Below are 21230 nucleotides of genomic sequence, written 5' to 3'. Positions count from 1 at the left end.
TCATTTTCTCAGTGAGGCCTGCCCTAAACACTGTTTAAACCGTTCCCCTCCCCCGCCCCCCTCATTATTTCCTTCCCTGCTTTGTTTTCCTCTATGGCTCTTTTAATCTTCTAACAGGTTACATAATTTATTTATTTAGTGTGATTTTTCAATTTATCTTTTATTGTTGAGTTTGAACATTGTCTCCTTCAACTAGCATGTAAGCGCCACAAAGGACAGGAAGTTTATTTCTGTCTTATTTATAGCTGTATCTTCAGTGCTTAGAACAGTGCCAGGCACAAAAGGCTCTCAATAAACGTTTCTTGAATTGATGAAATGTTCGATTAGCTCCCATGATACGTAACACCCAGAGTCCTGGGAGGTGGAGGAATCTCGATAGCCACCTGAGGGCCGCCCTGCCATCTGACAGGGTGGCAACTCCTGCTTACTCAGTTAGGAGTCAAGGGTCCCGGCCCTTTACTCCTTTGTCTGTAAAATGAGGTTATTGCCCTTTGTCTCAGTAAGAGCTCATTTTTAGGAAAAACTTTTCACCCTTAGAAGCTTTTACACAGATGCCCCGCTTTGCGTCTAGTTCTACCTGAAGGTGTGGAAACCAGCATTTCCCCCTTTAGCAACCCTGCCAGTTGCCACTGCTGGACAACCTAAGTGTTTTTTCCCTCTTGTTCTCTTCCTGTCCCCCTCATTGAACTTAAAAATAACTTCTCATTGGACCATATGGCAGTGTAATGCCTCATCAGGGACATGGTTCCCGGAATGTGGCTTGAATCCATTTCCTCCCCAGCCTTTGAGATCTAAGGAAGTTACTGTACATGAAAGAAAGCTACTGTGCATGAAAGAATTGAGATAGCCGTCCCCCAGTGAAGTTGTGTATTTGGATTAGGTCCATTCTTTCACTTACTTATTCACTTGTTTATTCATCCAGAGACTCACTGTCAAATGGGAGAGACTAAAGGCAGACAATTAGTTACATCAGTGAAGGTACTTAGATGGAAGAAAAAGTTTTTATGAGGTCAAGTTCCTGCTACAAAAATATTATAACCCCACACTTTAGTGGCTTTCAACAACAAATATTTATTTCTTGCTTCCTTATCTGTAGGCCAGCTGGGGTGACCCTGCTTCAGGGGATCAGCTTCTGGCCTATATTTATCTCTCTCTTTCTGGGACCCAGACTGAAGCGGCAGTAGTTACCTGGGCAAGCTCTTCTTGTGGCACATGCAGCACCATAAGAAGCCAACCCATACCACGCTAAGAACACCCACAGCCTATCCTTATATCACATTCCATTTGTCACATTCCATCAGCCAAAGTAAGTCACAGGCCAAGCCCAACATCGGGAAGGAAGCGATGGACACTCTGCTCACTCAAGTGGCAACGTGGTTGTATAGTTCTCTTTCAGGGAGGGGAATGAAGAGTTAGGAACAATAAGCAAATCATCTACATCATTTAACTCTGGCTATGGAAAGTAGGGGGGGCTTCCTGGGGGTGGATACTTTTATCTTGAAAGATGAGTAGTTTTTAAGATGACCAAGAAGGCAAATGCATGCAACATGTTAAAAAAGAGAATGAAGTACTGTCTCAATATTTATTTGAGTAGTCTCTGTGGGCATTTTGTAAAGAGTTACAGGAAAATAAAACAAAGTTCTTCAGAGTACCTGTCCATGAAGGCCAAACTTTCTGGGGGAGATAGGAAACATAATTCAAAAGAGAAAAGGAAAAATACATGTATGCAACCAAGTACACCTTATTCAGTTGGATGAAATTAAAGTGTGAATTCAGAAAGGAAACTGGAATGTATTTTTAGTAGCTACTTTCTGGCACAGGAAGCAAGGTATATGCTGTTTTGTATTCACTATTTTATTTAGTCCTTACAACCTGTGAGGGATGTTGTCCTGTCAAGTAAGTACAGGTGAGAAAACAGCCTCGGAGTGGGAGGTGGCTTGCCTAATGGTTCAGAGTGAGCAAGTGGCAGAGGGAATACTTCCCCATAGTTCTTTGTTGCCCAAAGAATTTATTCATAAAAATTCATAAACACTCACTAGTGTACACACTCCATTTTACTTTTAAGTGAGGCTACTTTAAGATGTACTAAACACCTGGTTTTTAGTATCTATTGTACATGCAGCACTGCACTTATTAAAAGGGTCCTGAACCTGGAGCTGATACTCTCTGAAGTCCTGTCTGGTTGTGGCATTCTTCACATCTCCCCTTCTTCTCATTGCACGTGGGTTTAAGATGCCTCAGAGAAAACAGGGTTCCTGCCCACTGTCCCCATTTGAAATGCTCACTTTGTTTGATGGGGCATTTTGAAGTTCCGCCTCTTTCTTTTTCTCAGTTATATACACATATCAGTACATGTTCTTTCTCCTCAGAAATGAAGGGAGGCAAGCTAGGTGAGTTGCTCTAGGCCCAGCAAAGGTTAGAGGTGGGACTAGCAGAAAGAAGAATAACAACTCCCACTGTCTTGCAAACTGTCTACCTGATACTAGCTCTCCTGTTATTACAGAGCACAGATATACTCCAGTGGAACATTCCTATTCATGAAGAAGTGAGCATTGTGGGTTTTTATTTGTAATTTCTTACCCATAGTCACTTGACAACTGGAATCACGTCTCCTTGGTCTTGCTGACTTTAACTGTGACTTGTTAGCCTAGTGTTCCGTGAGTTTGAGAACCAGCTTCTTTTTGAAAACACGCCTTTCCTCAGTGAGTTGTTAAACATTGACAGGCATTTGTGTGTGCTCTCCATTCTGGCAGTCTGGAATTGAGTTGAAGCGTGTTTCATGACCCATTTCCATTTGCTCAGAAAGCCAGCAGAACTGGTTTCCCTTTTCTCAGAGACCATTTCACATGGTCCATTTTCCCCCTGGGTGTGTTTTAAATCTTGTAATAAAGAGCAATGCTTAAAGGATTTCCTCTCACTGATGTTTACTGTCTCACGGCTCCCCAGGTTGGTGATGCTCAGATGCTGCTGACTCTTCTCGAGCTGGTGACGAAGACTGAAGGAGAATTAACCGTGTCTAAGACTGGTCCAGAGAAGGGGTGTGAGTGGAAATGCCACTGTCGGAGCAAGTGACCTGGCTCGCAAGGAATGTGGCTTCTTTCTGAGAGCCTCTCGTCCACGTCGCGCCGCAGACCACTCCTGCCACACGGGAAAGGGCACTTAGGAGTTTGTGATCGGCCACCTAAAACTTTTGCTAAGCCAAAACAAGACTTTCGCTGCAGAACTGAACAAGATATTATTTCATGTCCCTTTTGCATCTTGTAATCATCCAGGCTACAGTCAGAGTTGTTTAGCTTTGAGAACCTCAAACCAGATTTGTTACTCATATTTTTGCAAAGACCTTTCGAAAATGATCGACTTAAGCTTCCTGACGGAGGAGGAGCAAGAGACCATCATGAAGGTTCTGCAGCGGGATGCCGCACTGAAGAGGGTTGAGGAAGAGAGAGTCAGGTAACAGGCCTAGAGGCCCTGGGGTGTGGGGGACGGAGGGCCAGTCTGTAAGATGAGACACTTTTTTTTTTTCTCTCAACCATAAGTGGTAGTTCTGACTTGGAGCCTGAATTTATGGGTTCCAATTTTAGGTTTACTTCCTGGATGGAACTTTTTCCTCCTTGGTGTCTCTTAATTTATCCCATAGGACTCCTGCCAGAAAGATTAAAAACCTAACTAAAGCCCTTTAACTTATTAAACACTGAATTAAGAATGAAATATATTCAAACACATACATCTACATCCACATATATGGATGTGTGTGTATATTTATTTCCATATTTTTGTGGAATCTGCTTTTTAAAGTTGACTTATCAACCCAGTTAGAAAGATTCTAAATTTACAAATATTTAAAAGAAAAACATGGAGAAACAGCTCACATTTCTACATACTTTCAGAAATGTTTGAATTGGTTTCAACAGCAATTAAAATCGGCTCTGCCAGAGCCAGCTTTTCATTTGTGTCCCGCGAGAAGGAGCGGCAGCTCTGACACGCCGTCCTTGTTGGGAGGAGCCCAGGTGTTCCACGGCAACACTTCGGCCACCTTCGCTCACCCACGTGGTAGGAGCAGGAGGTCAGGACGGTGAAAGGGCGGGCCTGTGTCCAGGCCCTGGCATCAGTCCCCTATGTAATCTCGGGCTTTGCAGGCAGTGACAGGCTTCCTGAATGTAAGGCAGTATGAACTGCATGATCTGCATCCCAAGAGTTAATCTAAAAGGAACATGAGCCATGTTCTTATTTTCCGGCACACAAGAATCAGGAATAATGGGTGTATTTGCACCATTTCCCATATTTTGACCCTAACTGAACAAGGATACTTTATAAATGAACATGCTGAAATGCACTTCAAGCACTCAGAGTGTCTGATTTTGGCTACTATTACTATTTCGTATATACAGTGCTTAACAAGTTGCGAAGGGCTTATATGCCCATTATTTCTTCTGAGCTCACAACACTCTTATGCAGTTAGGGGGATGTAGAAGGATCTAATTTTACCCACTCTGATATGTGAGGAAATTGACTTCTACACAGGTCAGGTGACTGCCAGTTCAGAAGTGAGACTCAAATCCTGGCCTTTAGGTACTCATTCACTAACTCCACCTTCTCTCCCTGAAAAAACAATTGCACACAGGCCACCCTGGGACTGGGCCATGGGAAAAGGGGTGGTTGCCTTGGTGTGAGGTAGCACCCTGAGCTGTAACAGAAACAGGAGGTGGCCGTAAGTAGTGGAGATCATGAGAATGGGGTTCTTTACTTGTCATGCTCCTCCCCACAGATCACCTGCAGTGCTCCATGCCCCTGGATGGGGCACTGCTCCCCGTGATCAGCGAGCTGCCTTGAGCAGTTTACCCAGGAGGGACAGAGGATTTACACTAATCAGCCATCGGAGCCTGTTGGTAGCATTAATGTTTTAACCATTTGCAGTTTCCAAAGGCCTTTTCATGAATATTGTTCTCTTACGTTCTAGGCAGAACTGTTATGCCCATTTTAGAAGTAAGGGGAGGAGGCAGCACAGATAAAATATTAGTTGATTTTTTTTTAATTTTTAAAATTGAATTTATTGGGGTGACATTGGTTAATAAAATTATATAGGTTTCAGGTGTACAATTCTATAATAGATCATTTGTTTATTGCATTGCGTTCACCACCCCAAGTCAAGTCTCCTTCTATCACCATATTGTTGATTCCTAAAGCATGCTGGTATTTGGGAATTCCATTAGCCTCTTAGAAGATGAGATGGAGAAAGCAGCGTGTCCTCTTCCTACTTCAGGAAGTTGGGGTTGGGAATACTCGATTGCTGTGAGTTCCTTCAGTTCCTTCCACTTCCACACTGTTGTGTGTGGTCTGCATTTCTGCCTCCCCTACCTAGCCACCTTATAACAAGATTTGTCCTCCTCCACCTTCTGTATTTCTTGGCCCCTGGAATTCCAGGCTGCTGAGTCTCCATATAGTTCTGTGATTCTGTGTGAATAGAGTGGAGGTATTTCTTGGGCACCTGTAGTAGTTGATGAAACTATTCTAAAACAATGTAGAGTTCTGGCCCTGGCCAGAGAGGCTCAGTGGTTGGAGCATCATTCCGAAACTGAAACATTGTGGGTTTGATTCCCAGTCAGGGCACATACCTGGCTTGTGGGGTGTGTGCGACCCCCAGTCCCAGCGTGGATCCCCAGCTGGGTGTGTACGGAGGCAACTGATTAATGCTTCTCTTGCACTACTGTTTCTCTCTCTCTCTAAAAAAGCAAATGAAAATGTTCTTGGGTGAGGATTAAAAAATAATGCAGAGTGCCGCCTGGGCCCTGGAAGGGCCGGGAGCGTGCAGACTGTGGCAGCAGTTAGTCTGCTGAGAAATGCTGAGTGCCTTTGTAGTAGTGGGTTTGCAGACTCTCCTTCAGTCCACTGTTTCTGATGGTGCCCAGCAGCTGCTACTGGTGGTGCCCTTGATTTTTGCTTTTGTAACCTGATAGGAAGAAGGCTTGAGGAGTTGAAAAATATCGAGTCAAGCCCTGTCTACCACCACCATTCTGGGGGACTTTTTAGTTAGGTCCCAGCACCCCATGTTGACTTGGCCGTGGGCAGGCCCAGGGCCCTGGGCCTGCGGAGAAGTGACGGTGTGCAGGGGGAGCCAACGGGCACGGGGCCCGTAGCCTGTGGGCACTGATAGAGGCCCAGCCCACCTCCTGCTTCACACGAGAGGAATCATGGTCTGATCCCCTCTTTGCCCTAGGATTGAAGGGACTTAGGGGGATGGTTATGAGGTGGTCTGTGCCTGGGCTGGTAGAACCAGAACTAGGTCTCTAGTGTCTGAAAATTTGTTCAGCAGGCTTCTGCTTTCCAGCGACCTCACCATCCTCTACCTCTTTGTTTTTGACTCTTCCATCAGAGTTACAGCTTGGCAGTTCTGATGAAAATTTTTTTTTTTTTTTTTTGTTCACTTAGTCACTTTATAGTTAAAGAAGGTAAAGCCCAGAGAGGAGGCATGACTCATCCAGGGTCACACAGCTAGTCAGTGCCAAAGCCATAATAAGAAAAGTTTTTGGTCCAGTGCTGGTCCCTCTGCCCCATACGGTTCATTGGTACCATTTTTTCAGAAGAACAGTAAGGGTTTCGCCTTGACAGAAGAGAAGAACTTCCCTGCATGGACCTTGGATTCAAAACTGATGTGAATCTTATCTTCACCACTAATCAGCTGTGATTTGTTGGTCAAGTTACTTAACTTCTCTGAGCCTCAACTCAGAGACTGAGAATGACCATAATACCAAAGTTAAAGGATTAAAGCCAGGAGTAAATAAAATATTTCTTACTCTTCTTAGCTCACAATAGGTGATGAATATATTTTAAGACCCTTTCCAGCACTCCACCTATGCCTCTATAAAAAGGACAGAAGTCTCTGGTTAGTAGTCTGATTCCTTACTACAAAATTATTAAAGACTCTCAATTATGTAATGCAGTGAAATTTAAGTGAATACCTATTAAGTATAGAGACCTCCTCTGAACAATGATATGAAGATAATTCTAGGGTGATTGAAACATGGTTCCAGTCCTAAAGGAGTTTACCATGTAATGGCCTTTATGTATTTAGTGGATTATCAATTGCAATTTTAAAATCTCAACCTTGTTTTCCTAAACATGATTTTATAATGCTCTAGTCATCCTTTTAGTTGATGTGTGGCTTTAGAAATTAAATTATATAATTTTAGTTCAAGTAAAACATTGGAAAGTCAAACCTGCCACTAAAATCGAGACTGTTCTTCCAAACGGAAATTTGTTATTAACTTTGGAAGTACAACCCTCCTTTAGCCGTGAGGACATCACTAATGGATGTCCTCATCAAAACCAGATATGCCTCGGAATCCTTTTCTGTATGGTAGTAGATGAGATTTGTCATTCAAATTGAAATCTATTTGCCATGCTTGATGTATCCAGTTCTTTGAATTGCTCACATCCAAGCTCATTTGAGAAACTTGAAAGATGATTTAGTCTATGTGTTACCTCCCATCCTGATTTCATGGATGAGAAAAGTGAGTGCCATACAGGGGAAATGTCCAGTTTCCAAATCACTCAAGCCATTAATGGTACAGCATGGACTTGAACCCAAGGGAGCATCCATGGTAGTGTCTCTGGGGTACAGTTAGAGGACAGCAGTTCCAGGTCCCTGCTGCCATCACAACTGTCTCTCAGGCTGCCTCTCTATCTGTAGCCACAAGTGCTGAACCCAGTTATTACCCTGCATCTCCACTCAGCTTGCTGCCCTCATGGCCAGCTGAGGACATTTCACAAGCCAGCAGTGAAGCAGACATCAGGATGGAATCTTTTTCTCTCTTCCCCACCCCTTCTGCCTTCTTATTTTTTAAGAGACACCATCATACATACACATATGTAATTTTAGTCTTTTATGGTTTGAAAATGACACACTGTAGAGGTGGTGTTTCCTGTGCTTCGCATCACACTGCCAGCAGGAAATCGCTGCCCTTATGTGTTTTCACGCAGCCAGCGCCACGTCCCCTACCGCTGCACACACAGCCACATCCATGGTGATGGGCGTTCTCAGAGCAGATAGCATCTCAACCCTGACCACGTCTTAGGATTCTCAGTGGCATCCTCAAGACCTAGTGTCTTTTAAATGAAAGCAGTTGTCATTGAAGAACTGCTTTCCAGGACCTCAGGTGGTGTTTCTGTCCAAGCAAAGGGGAAAGGAAGCTGCATTTGTCAAGGAACTACGTTGTACACAGAGCTTCACTTACATTTTCCCCTTTCATCCATGTAACAGTGTAGCTGAACCCACTCAACAACCAGGAAGTCAAGTGGAAGAGGTTGAGTGCCCTGAAAGATTGAAGGCTTGCTTATCAAACTGCGCAGTCTGTGCTTCCCACACACTGGGTTGTGTCTCAGCGGATTGTAGGGATCTGTGATGTATCCATGACACAAGGGACATGCGTTGCCTCTCACTTTCCATTGTAAGGATCATTTGCACTTTATTTCATTGTCACATGTATTGGTTTTCCAATTCTCTATTAAAGATTAAATTCCTTTGTAGAAAGAGGGAATTGGGATCGCCATCTTAGAAAGCAAAATCATGTTTGGCTCTCGGAGGCAGGATGCTGTAGTAGAAAGAGCGATGGCCAGGAGTCAAGCTGGCTTCGTGTTGCAGTTCTGTGTGACCTTGGGCAAATCTCCTAACTTTTCTGGGCCTCAGTTGTTTTATCTATAAAGTGAGGCCGTTTGTACCTAAAGACCTCCTCAGTCCTCAGTTCTCACATTCAAAATAAACATCAAACCATGCTTTTAAGTCACATATCTCGCCATCTATACCAAGGGCTATACTGCAGGGTTTAAAAAAAAAAAAAAAAAAAGGCTGGGGCATGGACCAATCAGCCTCTCTGGGCAGCCTGCTGATTCTTATTGTCCACAATTGACTAGATACTATCAACCAGGTCCTGCCTATCATGTTAGGTTTTTGCTGAATCATGAGGAATGAGCTGCAAGCTGGGGTGTGCTTTGTAATTACAAGGAGGAAAAGGGGGTAGGTGGAGGGGAAAGTGCTGAGGCCAGGCTGGAGGGCTTCCCTTCTCTTCTGGCTTCCCTCTGAAAGGCTCACCCTGCCTTTGCACCACAGAAGTGGACACTGGCAATTAGGGCCGTAGACTTTTTATGCACAATTCCGACCACAGGCCTGGTGTATGATAGTGGATTAATGAATTAGTGAATGAACAAATGAACAGATATGGCCTTCAACATACACAGGAGGCAAGGTGGACCATCTTTTGCAGTTGACTAAGTTTTTTGTACATCATGGTGAAATTGCAAGGATTACATGAGATGACGCATGATGTAACGTGCCAAGCACGGGACGCAGTATAAAAAAATGCTTTGTGTGTATTAGCTGAAGGAATGTGGGGATGACCAGCACGTTCTGCCTGGAGGGTGGCAGGGCAATGTTCTCTCTGTGCTGAGTGCTCTTCTGCCTTCACTCCTTCCTCCTCACCAGCCCATGGGTGTTTATTGAGTACCTTCTCTACCCTCGGCTCTCTACTAAACACAGCGTGCATGTGGGGAGAGGATGGTAAGGCGTAAAAAGTGAGTCCCAAGAAACTTACGCTTTTCCACTTCAACTAAATGGTACAATGATTAGAGAACCAAATACTAATTTCGTTGTTAGATTTCAGGAAATCAACATGGGCTGGTAGAGAACATTTTAACAGTGTCACCTAAGGAGTGTTTTGGTGTTTTTTTTTAATGATCTACATCTTTATAAAACTTGGGCTTTGATGTCACACACATTAATTCATCTATAAAATATTTCAAATAACTGAGATAGAAAAAGAAATTGATTAAATGTAGCAGATGATCATGTTAAGATATACATACATAGCATGTATTGAATTTGAGAGCATTTCCTATTCTTTTGCCACTTTAAAAGAGATGAACCTTAGTTTCCCCCTCTAATGGCTACCAGCTTTCCCAGGGGCCACATGTTTCAGTGAGCCTGAGTCCCCTCGTGCGCCGAACGCCTAGCCTGAGCAGGGGTGTGCAGACCGGCGTGCAGGTGGGAGAGATCAAGAATTGCACAAAGGCCCATGCAAATGCATTTCAGTTGAACAACAAAATAGGTAACTAAATCTCATGTGGAGAAATTGAGCTGTTACACTATGAGGGTTTGTGGTCTCTTTCAGAAAGATGACTGTTGCCATATTTTATCATGTTTTTTTCCTATTCTGCTGAGATGCCCTCTCCTGCCCCATCATGTGAGAAGGCACTGCCGTTGTGACAGAGGGTGGTTCTCTCACCCCCAGCAGCGACAGGATTTCTCTTATCTCTTAAGAGCCTGACTCAGGCTGGGGTGGCTGCTGAGTACTTATTTATTCACTGATTCAGTTGCTCAACAAACAGCCTTGGGATATCAGCTCTGTGCTAGGCTGTGTGCTGGGTGCTGGCTTTGCAAAGGTGGTTAGGATGTGGTCCTCGCCTTCGAGGAGTTTGCAGAGTTGATGATTAGTGGATGAGACAGATATGCACGTAGAGCATTGGAACAGTGTGGTAAGTTCTGTCATGGAGGCGCTGTGGGAGCGTGGAGAATGGCAGGCTGAGCTGTGATTGTGGGGATCAGAGATGGCTTCCTTGGCCAGGTGGCATGTGAGCGGGATCTGAAGGATGCGGAGCGACATGCTGGGCAGAGAAGTGAGGGAGTGGCATCCATAGAAGATTGGCACATATTGACCTCTCACCAAGGTTCGGGCACTGTTAGGTACTTTCTGAGAAATGCCTCATTTAATCACCCCCGAAGTCCTGCAGAGGGGGGCTTATTTTCCCCTAGCTTTACAGACAAGGAGACTGACGCTTTGAGGGGGTCAGTAACCTACCAGAGGTCTCATCCAGGAAGAGTCAGAACTAGAATTTGGACCTAATTTTGGGGAGACTGCAAAGCCCATAGTCTTTCTGCCACACCTTCCTGCTTCTAATGCCAAACACTTACAGGGATCATGAAAGAGCAGCTTGGGCAACAGTAGGAAGTCTAGTGTGCTGGCAGGTGGGAGCACGGGGGTAGGTGCTGGAAAATGAATCCAAATGAATCCATGTGGCCAGGGCCCTCATGTGATGATACCTTTACTCCACAAGCACTGGATAAAACACCTACTGTTTTTCAGACACCAGGTGAAGGCGTATTGAGTACAGGCCCTGACCCTAGGGGCTCACCCTCTAATAGGGAAAGCTGGAAGGACCTCTCTCTTTCGGCCTCGAACTCGAAGTGGGTCTTTTAGGGAGGAAAAGGCAAAAACTCTAGCAGCAGCCCAGGGGGTGGTCTTCTCTACTGAAAACCTAGGCAGTGGGAAACCATTAGAAACATATAATAAAAACCATGCCCTGTCTGGTGATGGAGAACTGTGAAATGATAACACTGTCCCTGTCAGGACTCAGTGGTGGGCTGTCACGGTCATGTGTCCAAGGGTTACGACCGAGCATGTTTGGGATAGGGTCACTTCTTCGGTGATTGAGGGAAGAGAGGAAGTCCCAGCAGAGAGTTAGACTCCGAGTGGAAAGACACTCTCCAAGGACCTTTGGGAGAGACTGAGGGTAACTGCGCCTCCTGTTTCTCCTTCTCCCAGGTATACCTGGGGGGAGCCCTCATGCACAGCCCTGACCCCAGCCTGGTGTGGCCGCTATACATGCTCTCGGGCTAAAACTTAGATTGACTGCTTTAGGAAGCATGCGTATTTATTGAATAACAATCATAAAACCTTCTTGGATTTAATGTAACACATTATCTTCCAAGAGCTCAAAGTCTCCTTAAGGCTTTTGTGCCACTTTATTCTAAGTGCATCTCTATGAATAAGAAAAGATAGATTTTGTGATTCTCATTTTATTGAGATAGATAGAGAGATGCAGAGGTTCAAAGACTTGTGAAGAAGAACATAATTTTTCTAGCCAGCGTAAATTGGGGATATTTTAGGAGGGCAGTACTGGGTTAGTTAAATAGGTTTTAGCTTTTCAGAGAGCATGAATTATTGTGGAACCCTTAAAAGTGGTGTCTGCATAATAGGAATGCTTCCCCCTACCCCATAAATTTGTTCTTTATTGATTCTCCAGCCTGCCTTTCCAGCATTCATTTCCCTAACCAGGGACATCATGAACTGTCTCTCACAGGCTTCCAGGAAAATTTCACTGAAAAGGAAAGGACTGATAAGCTGATAACTACCTCACCAGTTAGTCATTGAGCGTTTATTAGGTGCCAGGCATGTGCTGAGGGTGGTTGACACGCATAGACTAATTTAATCTTCATAGCAACACCATGAGGTGGGTTACTATTATTAACCCCTTTTTACAGATAAGGCTACAAAGGCTTAGGGAAGTTTAATATGTCATCTCTCCCTGGGTTATTTGCATTTGAACAGTGGACACAGAAGACCGTGGCCAAAAAGTGGGTCTGCCTTTGAGAAATTTCAGGCGTCATCTGGCGATCATGGGTTAAATCTTTGAATTTTTAAAAAATGTTGGTCTTGGCTTCTCTAACTTCTCAGTCAGTGGGGAACATACATTTGTTAGTCATCTGGGAGATTTGTGGAATCTTCCAAGACATCAAGAGCTTCATTTTGACTGTTTACAAATTGCTTTATGCAGTTTCACAGTGAACTCATTTATTTACTGTGGGTTCTCAGCAAAGTAAAGCTCTTTTCCTTTTGTAGACATTTGCCTGAAAAAATTAAGGATGGCCAGCAGCTGAAGAATATGAGTGGCCAGTGGTTTTATGAAGCGAAGGCAAAAAGACACAGAGACAAAATCCACGGCACAGATATCATCAGAGCATCCATGAGGAAGAAGAGGCTCCAGGCAGCAGGTGAGCGGATGGGGCGAGTGCAGTTAGAGGCAGCCTTTGTTTGGGAAGAAGGAGTTAGGGGAAGGGAAGTGTCAGAATTGTTACTAAAATCTGCTGAGGGAAATCATTTAAATGTACACTCTGCATAATGCGTAGCCCTCCAGCTCAGAATTTTCTTGCCCTGCATTTGGACGGGTAAGGTGGGGCTGAGTGACTTAGTGTGGTGTAGAAGGAAAAAGGAAGCCCTAGATGCCATGGTGAGTAGTAATAGTGGCACAATCAAGATTTATAAGGACCTACCACTTCTTTCTTTTTTTTAAATCCTTACCCGAGGATATATTTATTGATTCTAGAGAGAGAGGAAGGCAGGGTGGGGAGAGAAAGAGAGAGAGAGAGAGGTTGTCTCCCATGTGTACCCAACCAGGGATCAAACCTGTAACCTAGGTATGTGCCCTGACTGGGGTTTGAACCCACAGCCTTTTGGTGTACAGGACAAGGCTTCAATGAACTTAGCCCCCGGCCAGAGCCAGTGCTTTTTTTTTTTTTTTTTTTTTTTTTTTATTAACTCCGAACATTTAGAACCTTTTCTCCTAAATAGGGTGAAGAACTTAGAAAGAGATTAGCCTCCCTGCTTAATTACCTTGACATCTGATACTTCTTTAGTCAAGCAAATACATTATTTAAAATACTCTAAAGACAGTATTTTGAGGGCTTTTCAAGAATTCTCTTGAGCTCATTAAATATTTCCCTGGTGCCTTCTCTCTAACTATGGACTAGTCAGTATAAATCTTTATCCCTGAGAACAGCCCCTCCTTAGATCTAACCTGTACTCAATAAGGAAAATAATTATTACCCTTTGATCATCTAATATATGATGGGCATTTACTCTCTTATTTCTAATTGTAGTAGCAATCTTGTAAGGGAGATATTGTTATCCCCATTATATATATGGGGTATGTAAAGTTCTATATGCCCAAGATCATATAGCTGGCAAATGGCAGAGCTGGGCTTTCGGTCTTTCTGAAAGAGCCGCACTCCTTATAGGGAAAGGCTGCCTGTTTAGTATGTGCCACGCATTGCTCGCAGGCCTCTTGTTTTTCAAAACTGTCCAGACTTTCAGAACTCTTGAGGGGTACATGTTTGTACTGTGGACTCCATTTTGCAATTGAAAAAACTAGGCTTATAATATAAAGAGATTTTTGGGTAATACCACCCTGGAATGTGAGTATATATGGAAATTGGAAGCCCTTATATTGCTTCGTCTTCTTCATACTGATGAAAGTATTCTTGGCACTTACTGGCTATATGGCCTTAGATAAGTTTCTAGAACTCTGTGATCCTCAATTTTCAAATCTGCAAACGTGGAAAGTCACTCCCTCCTCCTAGGATAATACATGCAAAGAACTCAGCTCTGTGCCCGGCGCTGTCTTCACTCCATTGATGCTCATTATCTGAGAGGTGCAGGTAAAGAGCCCTGGGTGCTCAGGTGCGACAGAGGTTATTTCCTGGAGAGTGAGCACAGAGGTCCTGTTGGGTCCTAGCATCTGAGCTGGGTATTCAGGAAGATGTAGAATTTGGATGTCTAGAGATTGGGGAGAAGAGAAGGCCACAGAGGGGGCATTCTAGGCAGAAAGCATTTGTTCCTCTTAGTATCCTGGAGCCCAGCCTTGAATCAGGCACGTTGTAAATGTTCAGTAAATGCTTGGTAATGGTCCTTCCGTCCCAATGAGAGCTCCCTGTCCTCAGTGTCCCCTGACCATACACATCCAGTCCTGATCCAGTTCAGCTCAGATTCACCTAGAGGCAGACAGAATTTTGCTTCAGTTGTCTCTGGAGTTACCTGTGCATTGCTCTCGGGAGACTTTGCTGGGTGGGGGAAGCTAACATCAGAGGAATCTACTGACTTCTCTTGCAGTGATAAATCTGATCCCTAATACTCAGACATGTTAGCAATTGCCTTGGCACTCAGGGAAGGCCTGAAGTTCAGGTTCCAGTCTTCAGTGATAAGAGACGATACGAGAGTTTGTAGGTCACAGAAGTGAGAGATAACCTTCCTGTCTTTATTGTTTCCTGTTTCAGCTGAGCAGAGTGAGGACAGAGAAAACGGGGCAAAGGAAAGCTGGGTGAATAATGTCAACAAGGGTGCTTTCCTTTCCCCAGAGCTAGCTGGAGTTGTAGAAGAGCCAGAAGAAGATGTGGGACCAGCAAGCCCCAGGTAAGACGGCGCTCGTCGGGAGAGCGGCTGTGTGTGAGATTCATGGCTTGGTGTGCTGCGAAGGCAGAAGAGCGGGCTGTTAGCGCAGATGCTGGACTGTCCTCATGGGTGCCGGGAAGGGGCGTATCTGAGGGAATTCTGGGCCTCGACGCAAACAAACCCTAGGTAGTACTGTTCCCCAGCTTGCAGAATGTCTAACAAATCTGAATATTAAGTATAATAAAATATTAAGTGGTGATTTCTTTCAGCACCAACAATAGTTGTTTTTTATTTGTACTAAGGATTTTTCCTTCTTAGAGTAGGATGAAGAGGTACTCTGGACTGAATATAGGGGAATGAGTCACTTCAGGGAAGAGATGAATTATGATCAAATTATAACAGCCTGGTACAATGGAAGAAACTGGGAACCAGGCAGATATCAATTCAAATCCTGAATATGCCCATTATTAGCCATTTGACCATGGACAAGTCATTTAACTTCTCTGAGTCTCTTTTCTTAACTAGAGACAGGAATGATAATATATACCAGGAAAGGCTATGGTGAGAATTAGTGATAATGGATGTAGAATACCTGGCCTCTTAAGGATGTACATTGTCTTCAATGTTTCAGCCTTGGTTTTTGGTATTTCCCATACATGTTGTCATCTGGCTGATGTGGGGCTACAGTGCCACAAACGTTTTGAGCTGTGATGATTACCTTTTAGTTATTTAAGTCTTTTCCTACTGGTGTTTGTCCCTTGGAGGTATAGTTGTAACTCTTCGGTGTGAGGGCCGTTCTCCTTTATCTCTAGCTCCTCAGTAAAGACAGTTCACTTCAGAGTTTCCAACTGAGATAATGATGAATTCACTGAGTCAGGGGGGTCCAAGGCATAGTAGATGCTCAAGGAATGGAAGCGTGGGCTCTCACATACACACAGCTATTTCAGGAAGCTCAGGAAAGGGTGTGAAGAATGCCCCACTCCTTTCCTCTTGGTGACTCTCCATTTACCAGCTGCCTGCAACCCTTCTAATTGGGTTAATACCTGCCTTCCTTCCGTAGGGAAAGATGTGACCTTAAATAATAGAAACTCTGGGAGGGAGGACACAGTCATTTAGATAAACCACCGAGGAGCTGAGAGCAGCTCCCAAGAGCCAGGTTTGACGGGGGTGGAGGGCCACCAGAGCAGTGACCGAGGGAAGGGAGTACAAGTGCCACAGAAGGAGAACATTCTGGAGTTTCAAAGGCAAACTTAGCTCATTCCACAGTTTTATGTGGGTCAGACTTCCTGTCCTCCCAGGATCTCAGTTCCTCTCAAAAGGGTCTGAGGAACAGAGGTGCCATTGCCTGATAGCCCAGCTCATTTTCCTCCTGATCCCATGTGGGCTGGTGGGTATTTCTCCCCTCATCCTCAATTTGAGGCTATCAAGTTTCCAAAATTTGTGTCTTCATTGTCTTCTGCGTTCCTTGTGCGACCTTCAGGGTCTTGGGAATCTTTCGAGTCTCATCTGTATATCAGGACAGAGCTGCCTCACCAGAATGCTGTGAGATGAAATGAAATGAGGTGTGGGAACCACTTAACATTTCTGAGGAAGAAAGAAAATCGGCAATTTCCAGTGGCATAATTATGTCAGTATAACATAGATAAGGTATGGTTGGGAAAGCAAGAATAAGAATGTGAGATGGACCCAGCATGCTTTGCTCATTACATGGTGTGGGTGGTAATCACCCAGAACTGTAGGCGGAGCTGTTGTTTACTTCCTTCGTTCCTTGTCAGAAACCACTACTTTGCTCAGTATTGGGTTCCTGCAGTGTTTCTCACCTATACTTTAACCTTTGGGAACTGGGTGTGTTAAGTGTATTTTGGGGATTGTACTTTTAGACTAAGTGAACTTCAATAGAATGACTCAATACCTGTCAATATTTTCTTAGCCAGGAGTCAGAGTGTGAGGTAACAGTGACTGGATATTGTAGTCTGTGAGGGAGGTTTTCTAATGGTCTCTGTGGCTAGATTCCTTCTTTCTGTTGTGGGTGCAGCTCTGTGGGGGTTCTGCCTGGGAGGAATGAAAACACTGTGGGTACCGAGCATGTACTCAACCGCTGGAAGCTACTTGTGTTCTTGTTTGCACCTGTTACACCAGGAAGCAGAGAGAGGTTTGATGAACAGAGGAGCAGAGAAGGAGAAAACTCCAAATGCTCTCAGCTCTAGGTCTCGCTAATGACCTTCAGCAGGGCTGTGTTTGCTAGACTGTGAGCAGTGTTGGCACAATCTGTGGTAAGGAACCAGTGTTTTGGTGGGTGTTTTTTTTTTTTTAATGACATGTCTAATGATCACAGCATATTTTCAGTTTCTGTACTTACCTCGTGAACAGCGATAGTTCACGACTGACACTGGTCCGTAAACCACACCTTGATGGCACATCATGCCCCTCCTCCAAATTATTGTAGAACACATACATAAACTGCGGACTGAGCCAAGGTGGGGAATACAGAATGGAAATGTGAGGTGCTCTCCTCCTGTGGTCAGGACCCAGTCCATAAATGAGACGTAATGTGTCCTGTCTGTAGAGGTAGGCCTGTTCTGGGATGAGAAGCCCCTCCTTTGTTACTTATGATGGCACATTCTGTAAAACAAGTTTGGGTACTCTGGGAAACACTGAGAGTCTAGGAGCCTCTCTACTCAGGGCTATGGTGTTTCTTTGGTTTGAAGCAGCCTGGAAGTGGACTAACCTTTTAGTTTCTCTCTCTTCCTTTAAGACAATCTCTCTGAGGACTGGTCTCTCTGGTAGCTTATATTGTCTTAGCTCTGTGGCCACAGACAGGGCCAGCCCAAGGCCTCTAAAAAAAACCAAACACAATGGTTTCTCCAGTGTGTTGCAAGCTTCCCAGTTCTTTCCCCCTTCTGGTTCCTCCTCTCACATCCTTCCTATCTCACACCTCTCGGTTGCCTTGCAGCCTACTTTCTCCTTTGAAGAGATCTAACGTGCATTCCACTCTAAGGAACATTTGACTTTTCAATAATGTCAGCCCATCTGGATGGAAGTTTTGAGCTTCTTTTCTGATGAGTCAATCTATGGACAATGCATTTGATCTTTTGTCCTTGGATTAAATGCAATCCAGTGATGTGATCATTTCATTTTCTGGAGGCCTGCCCTACAGACTCATTTATACTGAGCTCTTACAGGAATCTTTCTTAATCCTATAGGATCTTGGATTTACCCAAATAAGTTGTGGTAGGAATAGTTTCACTGTGCATCATAGTGCCTTATATTTGGATAAGAATATTTTGTGTTAGATAAATTTGTAGGATGAAGTGTGGTAGCACCAGAGCAGTAATATTTTACTTAAAAAAAAGCAGTCTTTTTTTGAAAGACTTGAAAGACTTGGTACAGCATATTTCCTAATTTTGTTCCCTCGAGTTATCCCTGAGCCATTTCCTCATTTGTTTATTCATGTGTTCAAGCTTCATTGAGTGTAACGTGTGCAGACAGCGCTGGGTACTAGGGATGAGCTGCAGCATTAGCTTCCAAGAAGCTCATAGTCCAAAGGGAGAGATCAGCGTCAATGAGAAACAAGGAAAGATCACTTGCAGGATTGCTTCTGGTTCTAGACACTGTTGATTTAAGCTGGAAAATACCTCATAAGAAAGTATATCATGTGTGCTGTTATTTTTCACTGTTTTAGTGAGAAAGCCTGGTTAAGGTTCAGAAGCTTTTTAAACTTTGAAAGTTGGAGCACTTTATGGCTGGACATAGAAATGAATGGAGTATCCAGCTGCTTATTTGGTGTGATTTTAAGACTTCTGTGAAGCCCTTCCACTTCCCTATGATTCCCTGCCACAGTACCTAACATTATTATTATTATTTTTTTAGTAAAGTCTTCAAAGACTTGCATTAAAATGCAGACACTTTTAGGAGGAGAATCCTAATGCCAATGTGACAGTCTAATATTTTAATAACCCTCTCAATGAAGTAAACAGTTTTGTCTAAGTGTTCCTTCTAGTATTGCAGGGAGATTTTTAAGGGTGCCTGAGGAAAGAAATTACAGAGCATAGGGAGCATAGGGTATAGAATTTGGCGTGCTTTACAGTTTTAAAGCTCATCTTATGGAATATATTGAATATCTTTTATATGCAGGATGCAGTCTACCACCCTCTGAGAGGGATTCTAAGACACAAAGACACAGTATCTGGCTATAAAGAGGCTGTATGCTCTTAGGAAAACTAATGCATCCATATTAGAAAACCTGATCGCATGATTACAAATAGAGCCAGGCAGGGAATGAATTCCCAATCCAAAATACCAATAAAATGTGCTGTAAGATTTGAGACAAGGAGAACCACTTCCAGCTGGGCCGACACAGGAGCAGCGTCACAGTGGAGGCGAGGTTTGCAGTGGGCTTGAGGATGAAAGCAAGGATTTGGCAAAGAGAACAGAGCAAGCCCTTGAGGGAGGGGCTGGGGGATAGGTTGAGTGGAGAGAGCAGCGGCAGTGAGGTTTGGGGACAGTGAGTGTGTACACCACTTTTTTTTGGCATGAAGGGTCAGCGGAACAAGTAGGAAGGTATGTGGAAGAGATGGTAGAATATCTCCATTTCCTTCCTGGGGAATTCAGACTTTATTCCAGCGGCCTTGAGGATCCAGGGAAAGGTAATTGTGTTTTAGACCATTGCAGCTTAGCAGTGGAATGCTGAATGGTTTAGGGAAGTGGAAGTCTAGAGTCAGGCGGTCAGATGTGAGGTTAATACACAGGTGGCCAGGAAGTGACAGATGTGAGAGTCACTGGGAAGAACACTCACCCAGACTTCACTCGGGTCCTCTGGCCTCAAACCACCGCTCTACTAATGCCAGAAACAGGCAGTATAGCCGAACCACTACGTTGATTGTCTTTCGAGTTGGGGTCAGACACACTTGGTTCAAATCTCCGACTCTTTCACAACTAATTTTGTGACATCGAGCAAATTACTTAACTTGTCCTGGCCTCAGTTTTATCACAAGTAAAATAAGATGAAGGATCTATACCTAATCGGGATGTTGCCAAGATCAGTTGAGAGTAAGGTAATTACTGTGCTGATGGTTGCCCCATAAAAGACAGGCAAGCAAAACATTGTTATGTTCCTCAAGAGAAGCAAAGCCAGGGCTTAATCTAGGAAACAGCTGTATTTCCAGAGACAGAGCTTGAGGCAGAAGACTCTTGTTTCAGGTTTTGTAACTTCAGCAGACCTGTGAACGGGAGCCGAGCGGGTACCCCACTGTCACCCCCTCCCCCGCCCCACCCCGTCCCAACTACAAGGTAATCCAGGGACTTCTCGGCATTTCTGGCATTTTAGTGTCTGATCATGTGTTCTGAATGCCTTATTTCTTCCATTCTTTTGCTTTCTGAATAGCAGGGCAAAGACATTTTGTTTAAAACCTAAATAATGTGGCTCATTGTAGTTTGGCAAATAACATGAGTTTAAAAAATAAAACACGGTCACCTGTCTGCTGCTGCCACCTTCCCTGCCACAGGCTCAGTTGCCCTCATTTGTTCAGTCACTCACCAGTCATGCACCAGGCACTATACAAGGCACTGCAGGGATATAAAGTTAGTCGAGATACTCTTGAGGGACCTTCCAGTAAGATATGTATACGCAGGTGTGGTTACAGAATAGACATGAACGACATAGCTGGATAGAGTTGAGTAAGAGAGAGACTGGGTTTATCCCTGGGACGGAGGGGACAACATGATATGCAATAAGGGCACTTAGGGCTGTACGCCTAGGGCACAGAGGAAGGAGAACCAGAGGCTCTGCTTATCCTTTATTCTTGGAGTGTGGGAAGGGGAAGGAAGGAAGATGGCAGGAGACGATGTGTGTTCCACGGAGACCCCTCACCACCAGCACTGGGCTCATTTCCTCTGGTTGTTATGTGGCTGCTTTATTCACTAAGGGAGATGATCTAAAACACTCGGAGAAACTGAGTGTAGCACCTTCTTCTGTAAGGTTCCTCACGTCACTCACTGGCTTCTTAAAATGACAAGAGAAATTGCTTTCTAGTCCTGAGCTATCGTTTGTTTTTTTGTTTTGTTTTATTGTATGGACACTGTGAGCTCTGTCAGTGACCAGATTTCTTTTTGTCACATTGGCTGCTAGATAACCTGATTCAAGTTTGTGCCTGCCTATCGCAACAATAGCCTCCTGTAATGTGTTTTTCTGTGAGCCTTAATTCTGGCTCCGTTGTAAGTTCTCACTCTTGATTCTTT

General features: G+C 44.2%; 1 protein-coding gene across 1 annotated transcript in view; it reads left to right on the top strand.

The window, feature by feature from the left end:
* SYTL2 (synaptotagmin like 2) overlaps positions 1 to 21230 on the top strand; it is a 102882-nt gene that overhangs the window by 42405 nt on the left and 39247 nt on the right. Inside the window, exons 2-4 of the mRNA XM_054576370.1 lie at positions 2947 to 3450; positions 12669 to 12820; positions 14879 to 15014. Coding sequence (XP_054432345.1) covers positions 3350 to 3450; positions 12669 to 12820; positions 14879 to 15014 — 389 coding nt within the window. The 5' untranslated portion in view covers positions 2947 to 3349. The remainder of the gene's footprint in view (positions 1 to 2946; positions 3451 to 12668; positions 12821 to 14878; positions 15015 to 21230) is intronic.

This window comes from Pteronotus mesoamericanus, unplaced genomic scaffold, assembly GCF_021234165.1.
Source record: "Pteronotus mesoamericanus isolate MK-2021 breed Mesoamerican mustached bat unplaced genomic scaffold, CSHL_Meso_final contig_33, whole genome shotgun sequence".
NCBI classification, from domain to species: Eukaryota; Metazoa; Chordata; class Mammalia; order Chiroptera; family Mormoopidae; genus Pteronotus; species Pteronotus mesoamericanus.
The sequence above is the reverse complement of the archived record's forward strand: the minus strand, read 5'-3'. Positions and strand labels throughout refer to the sequence as shown.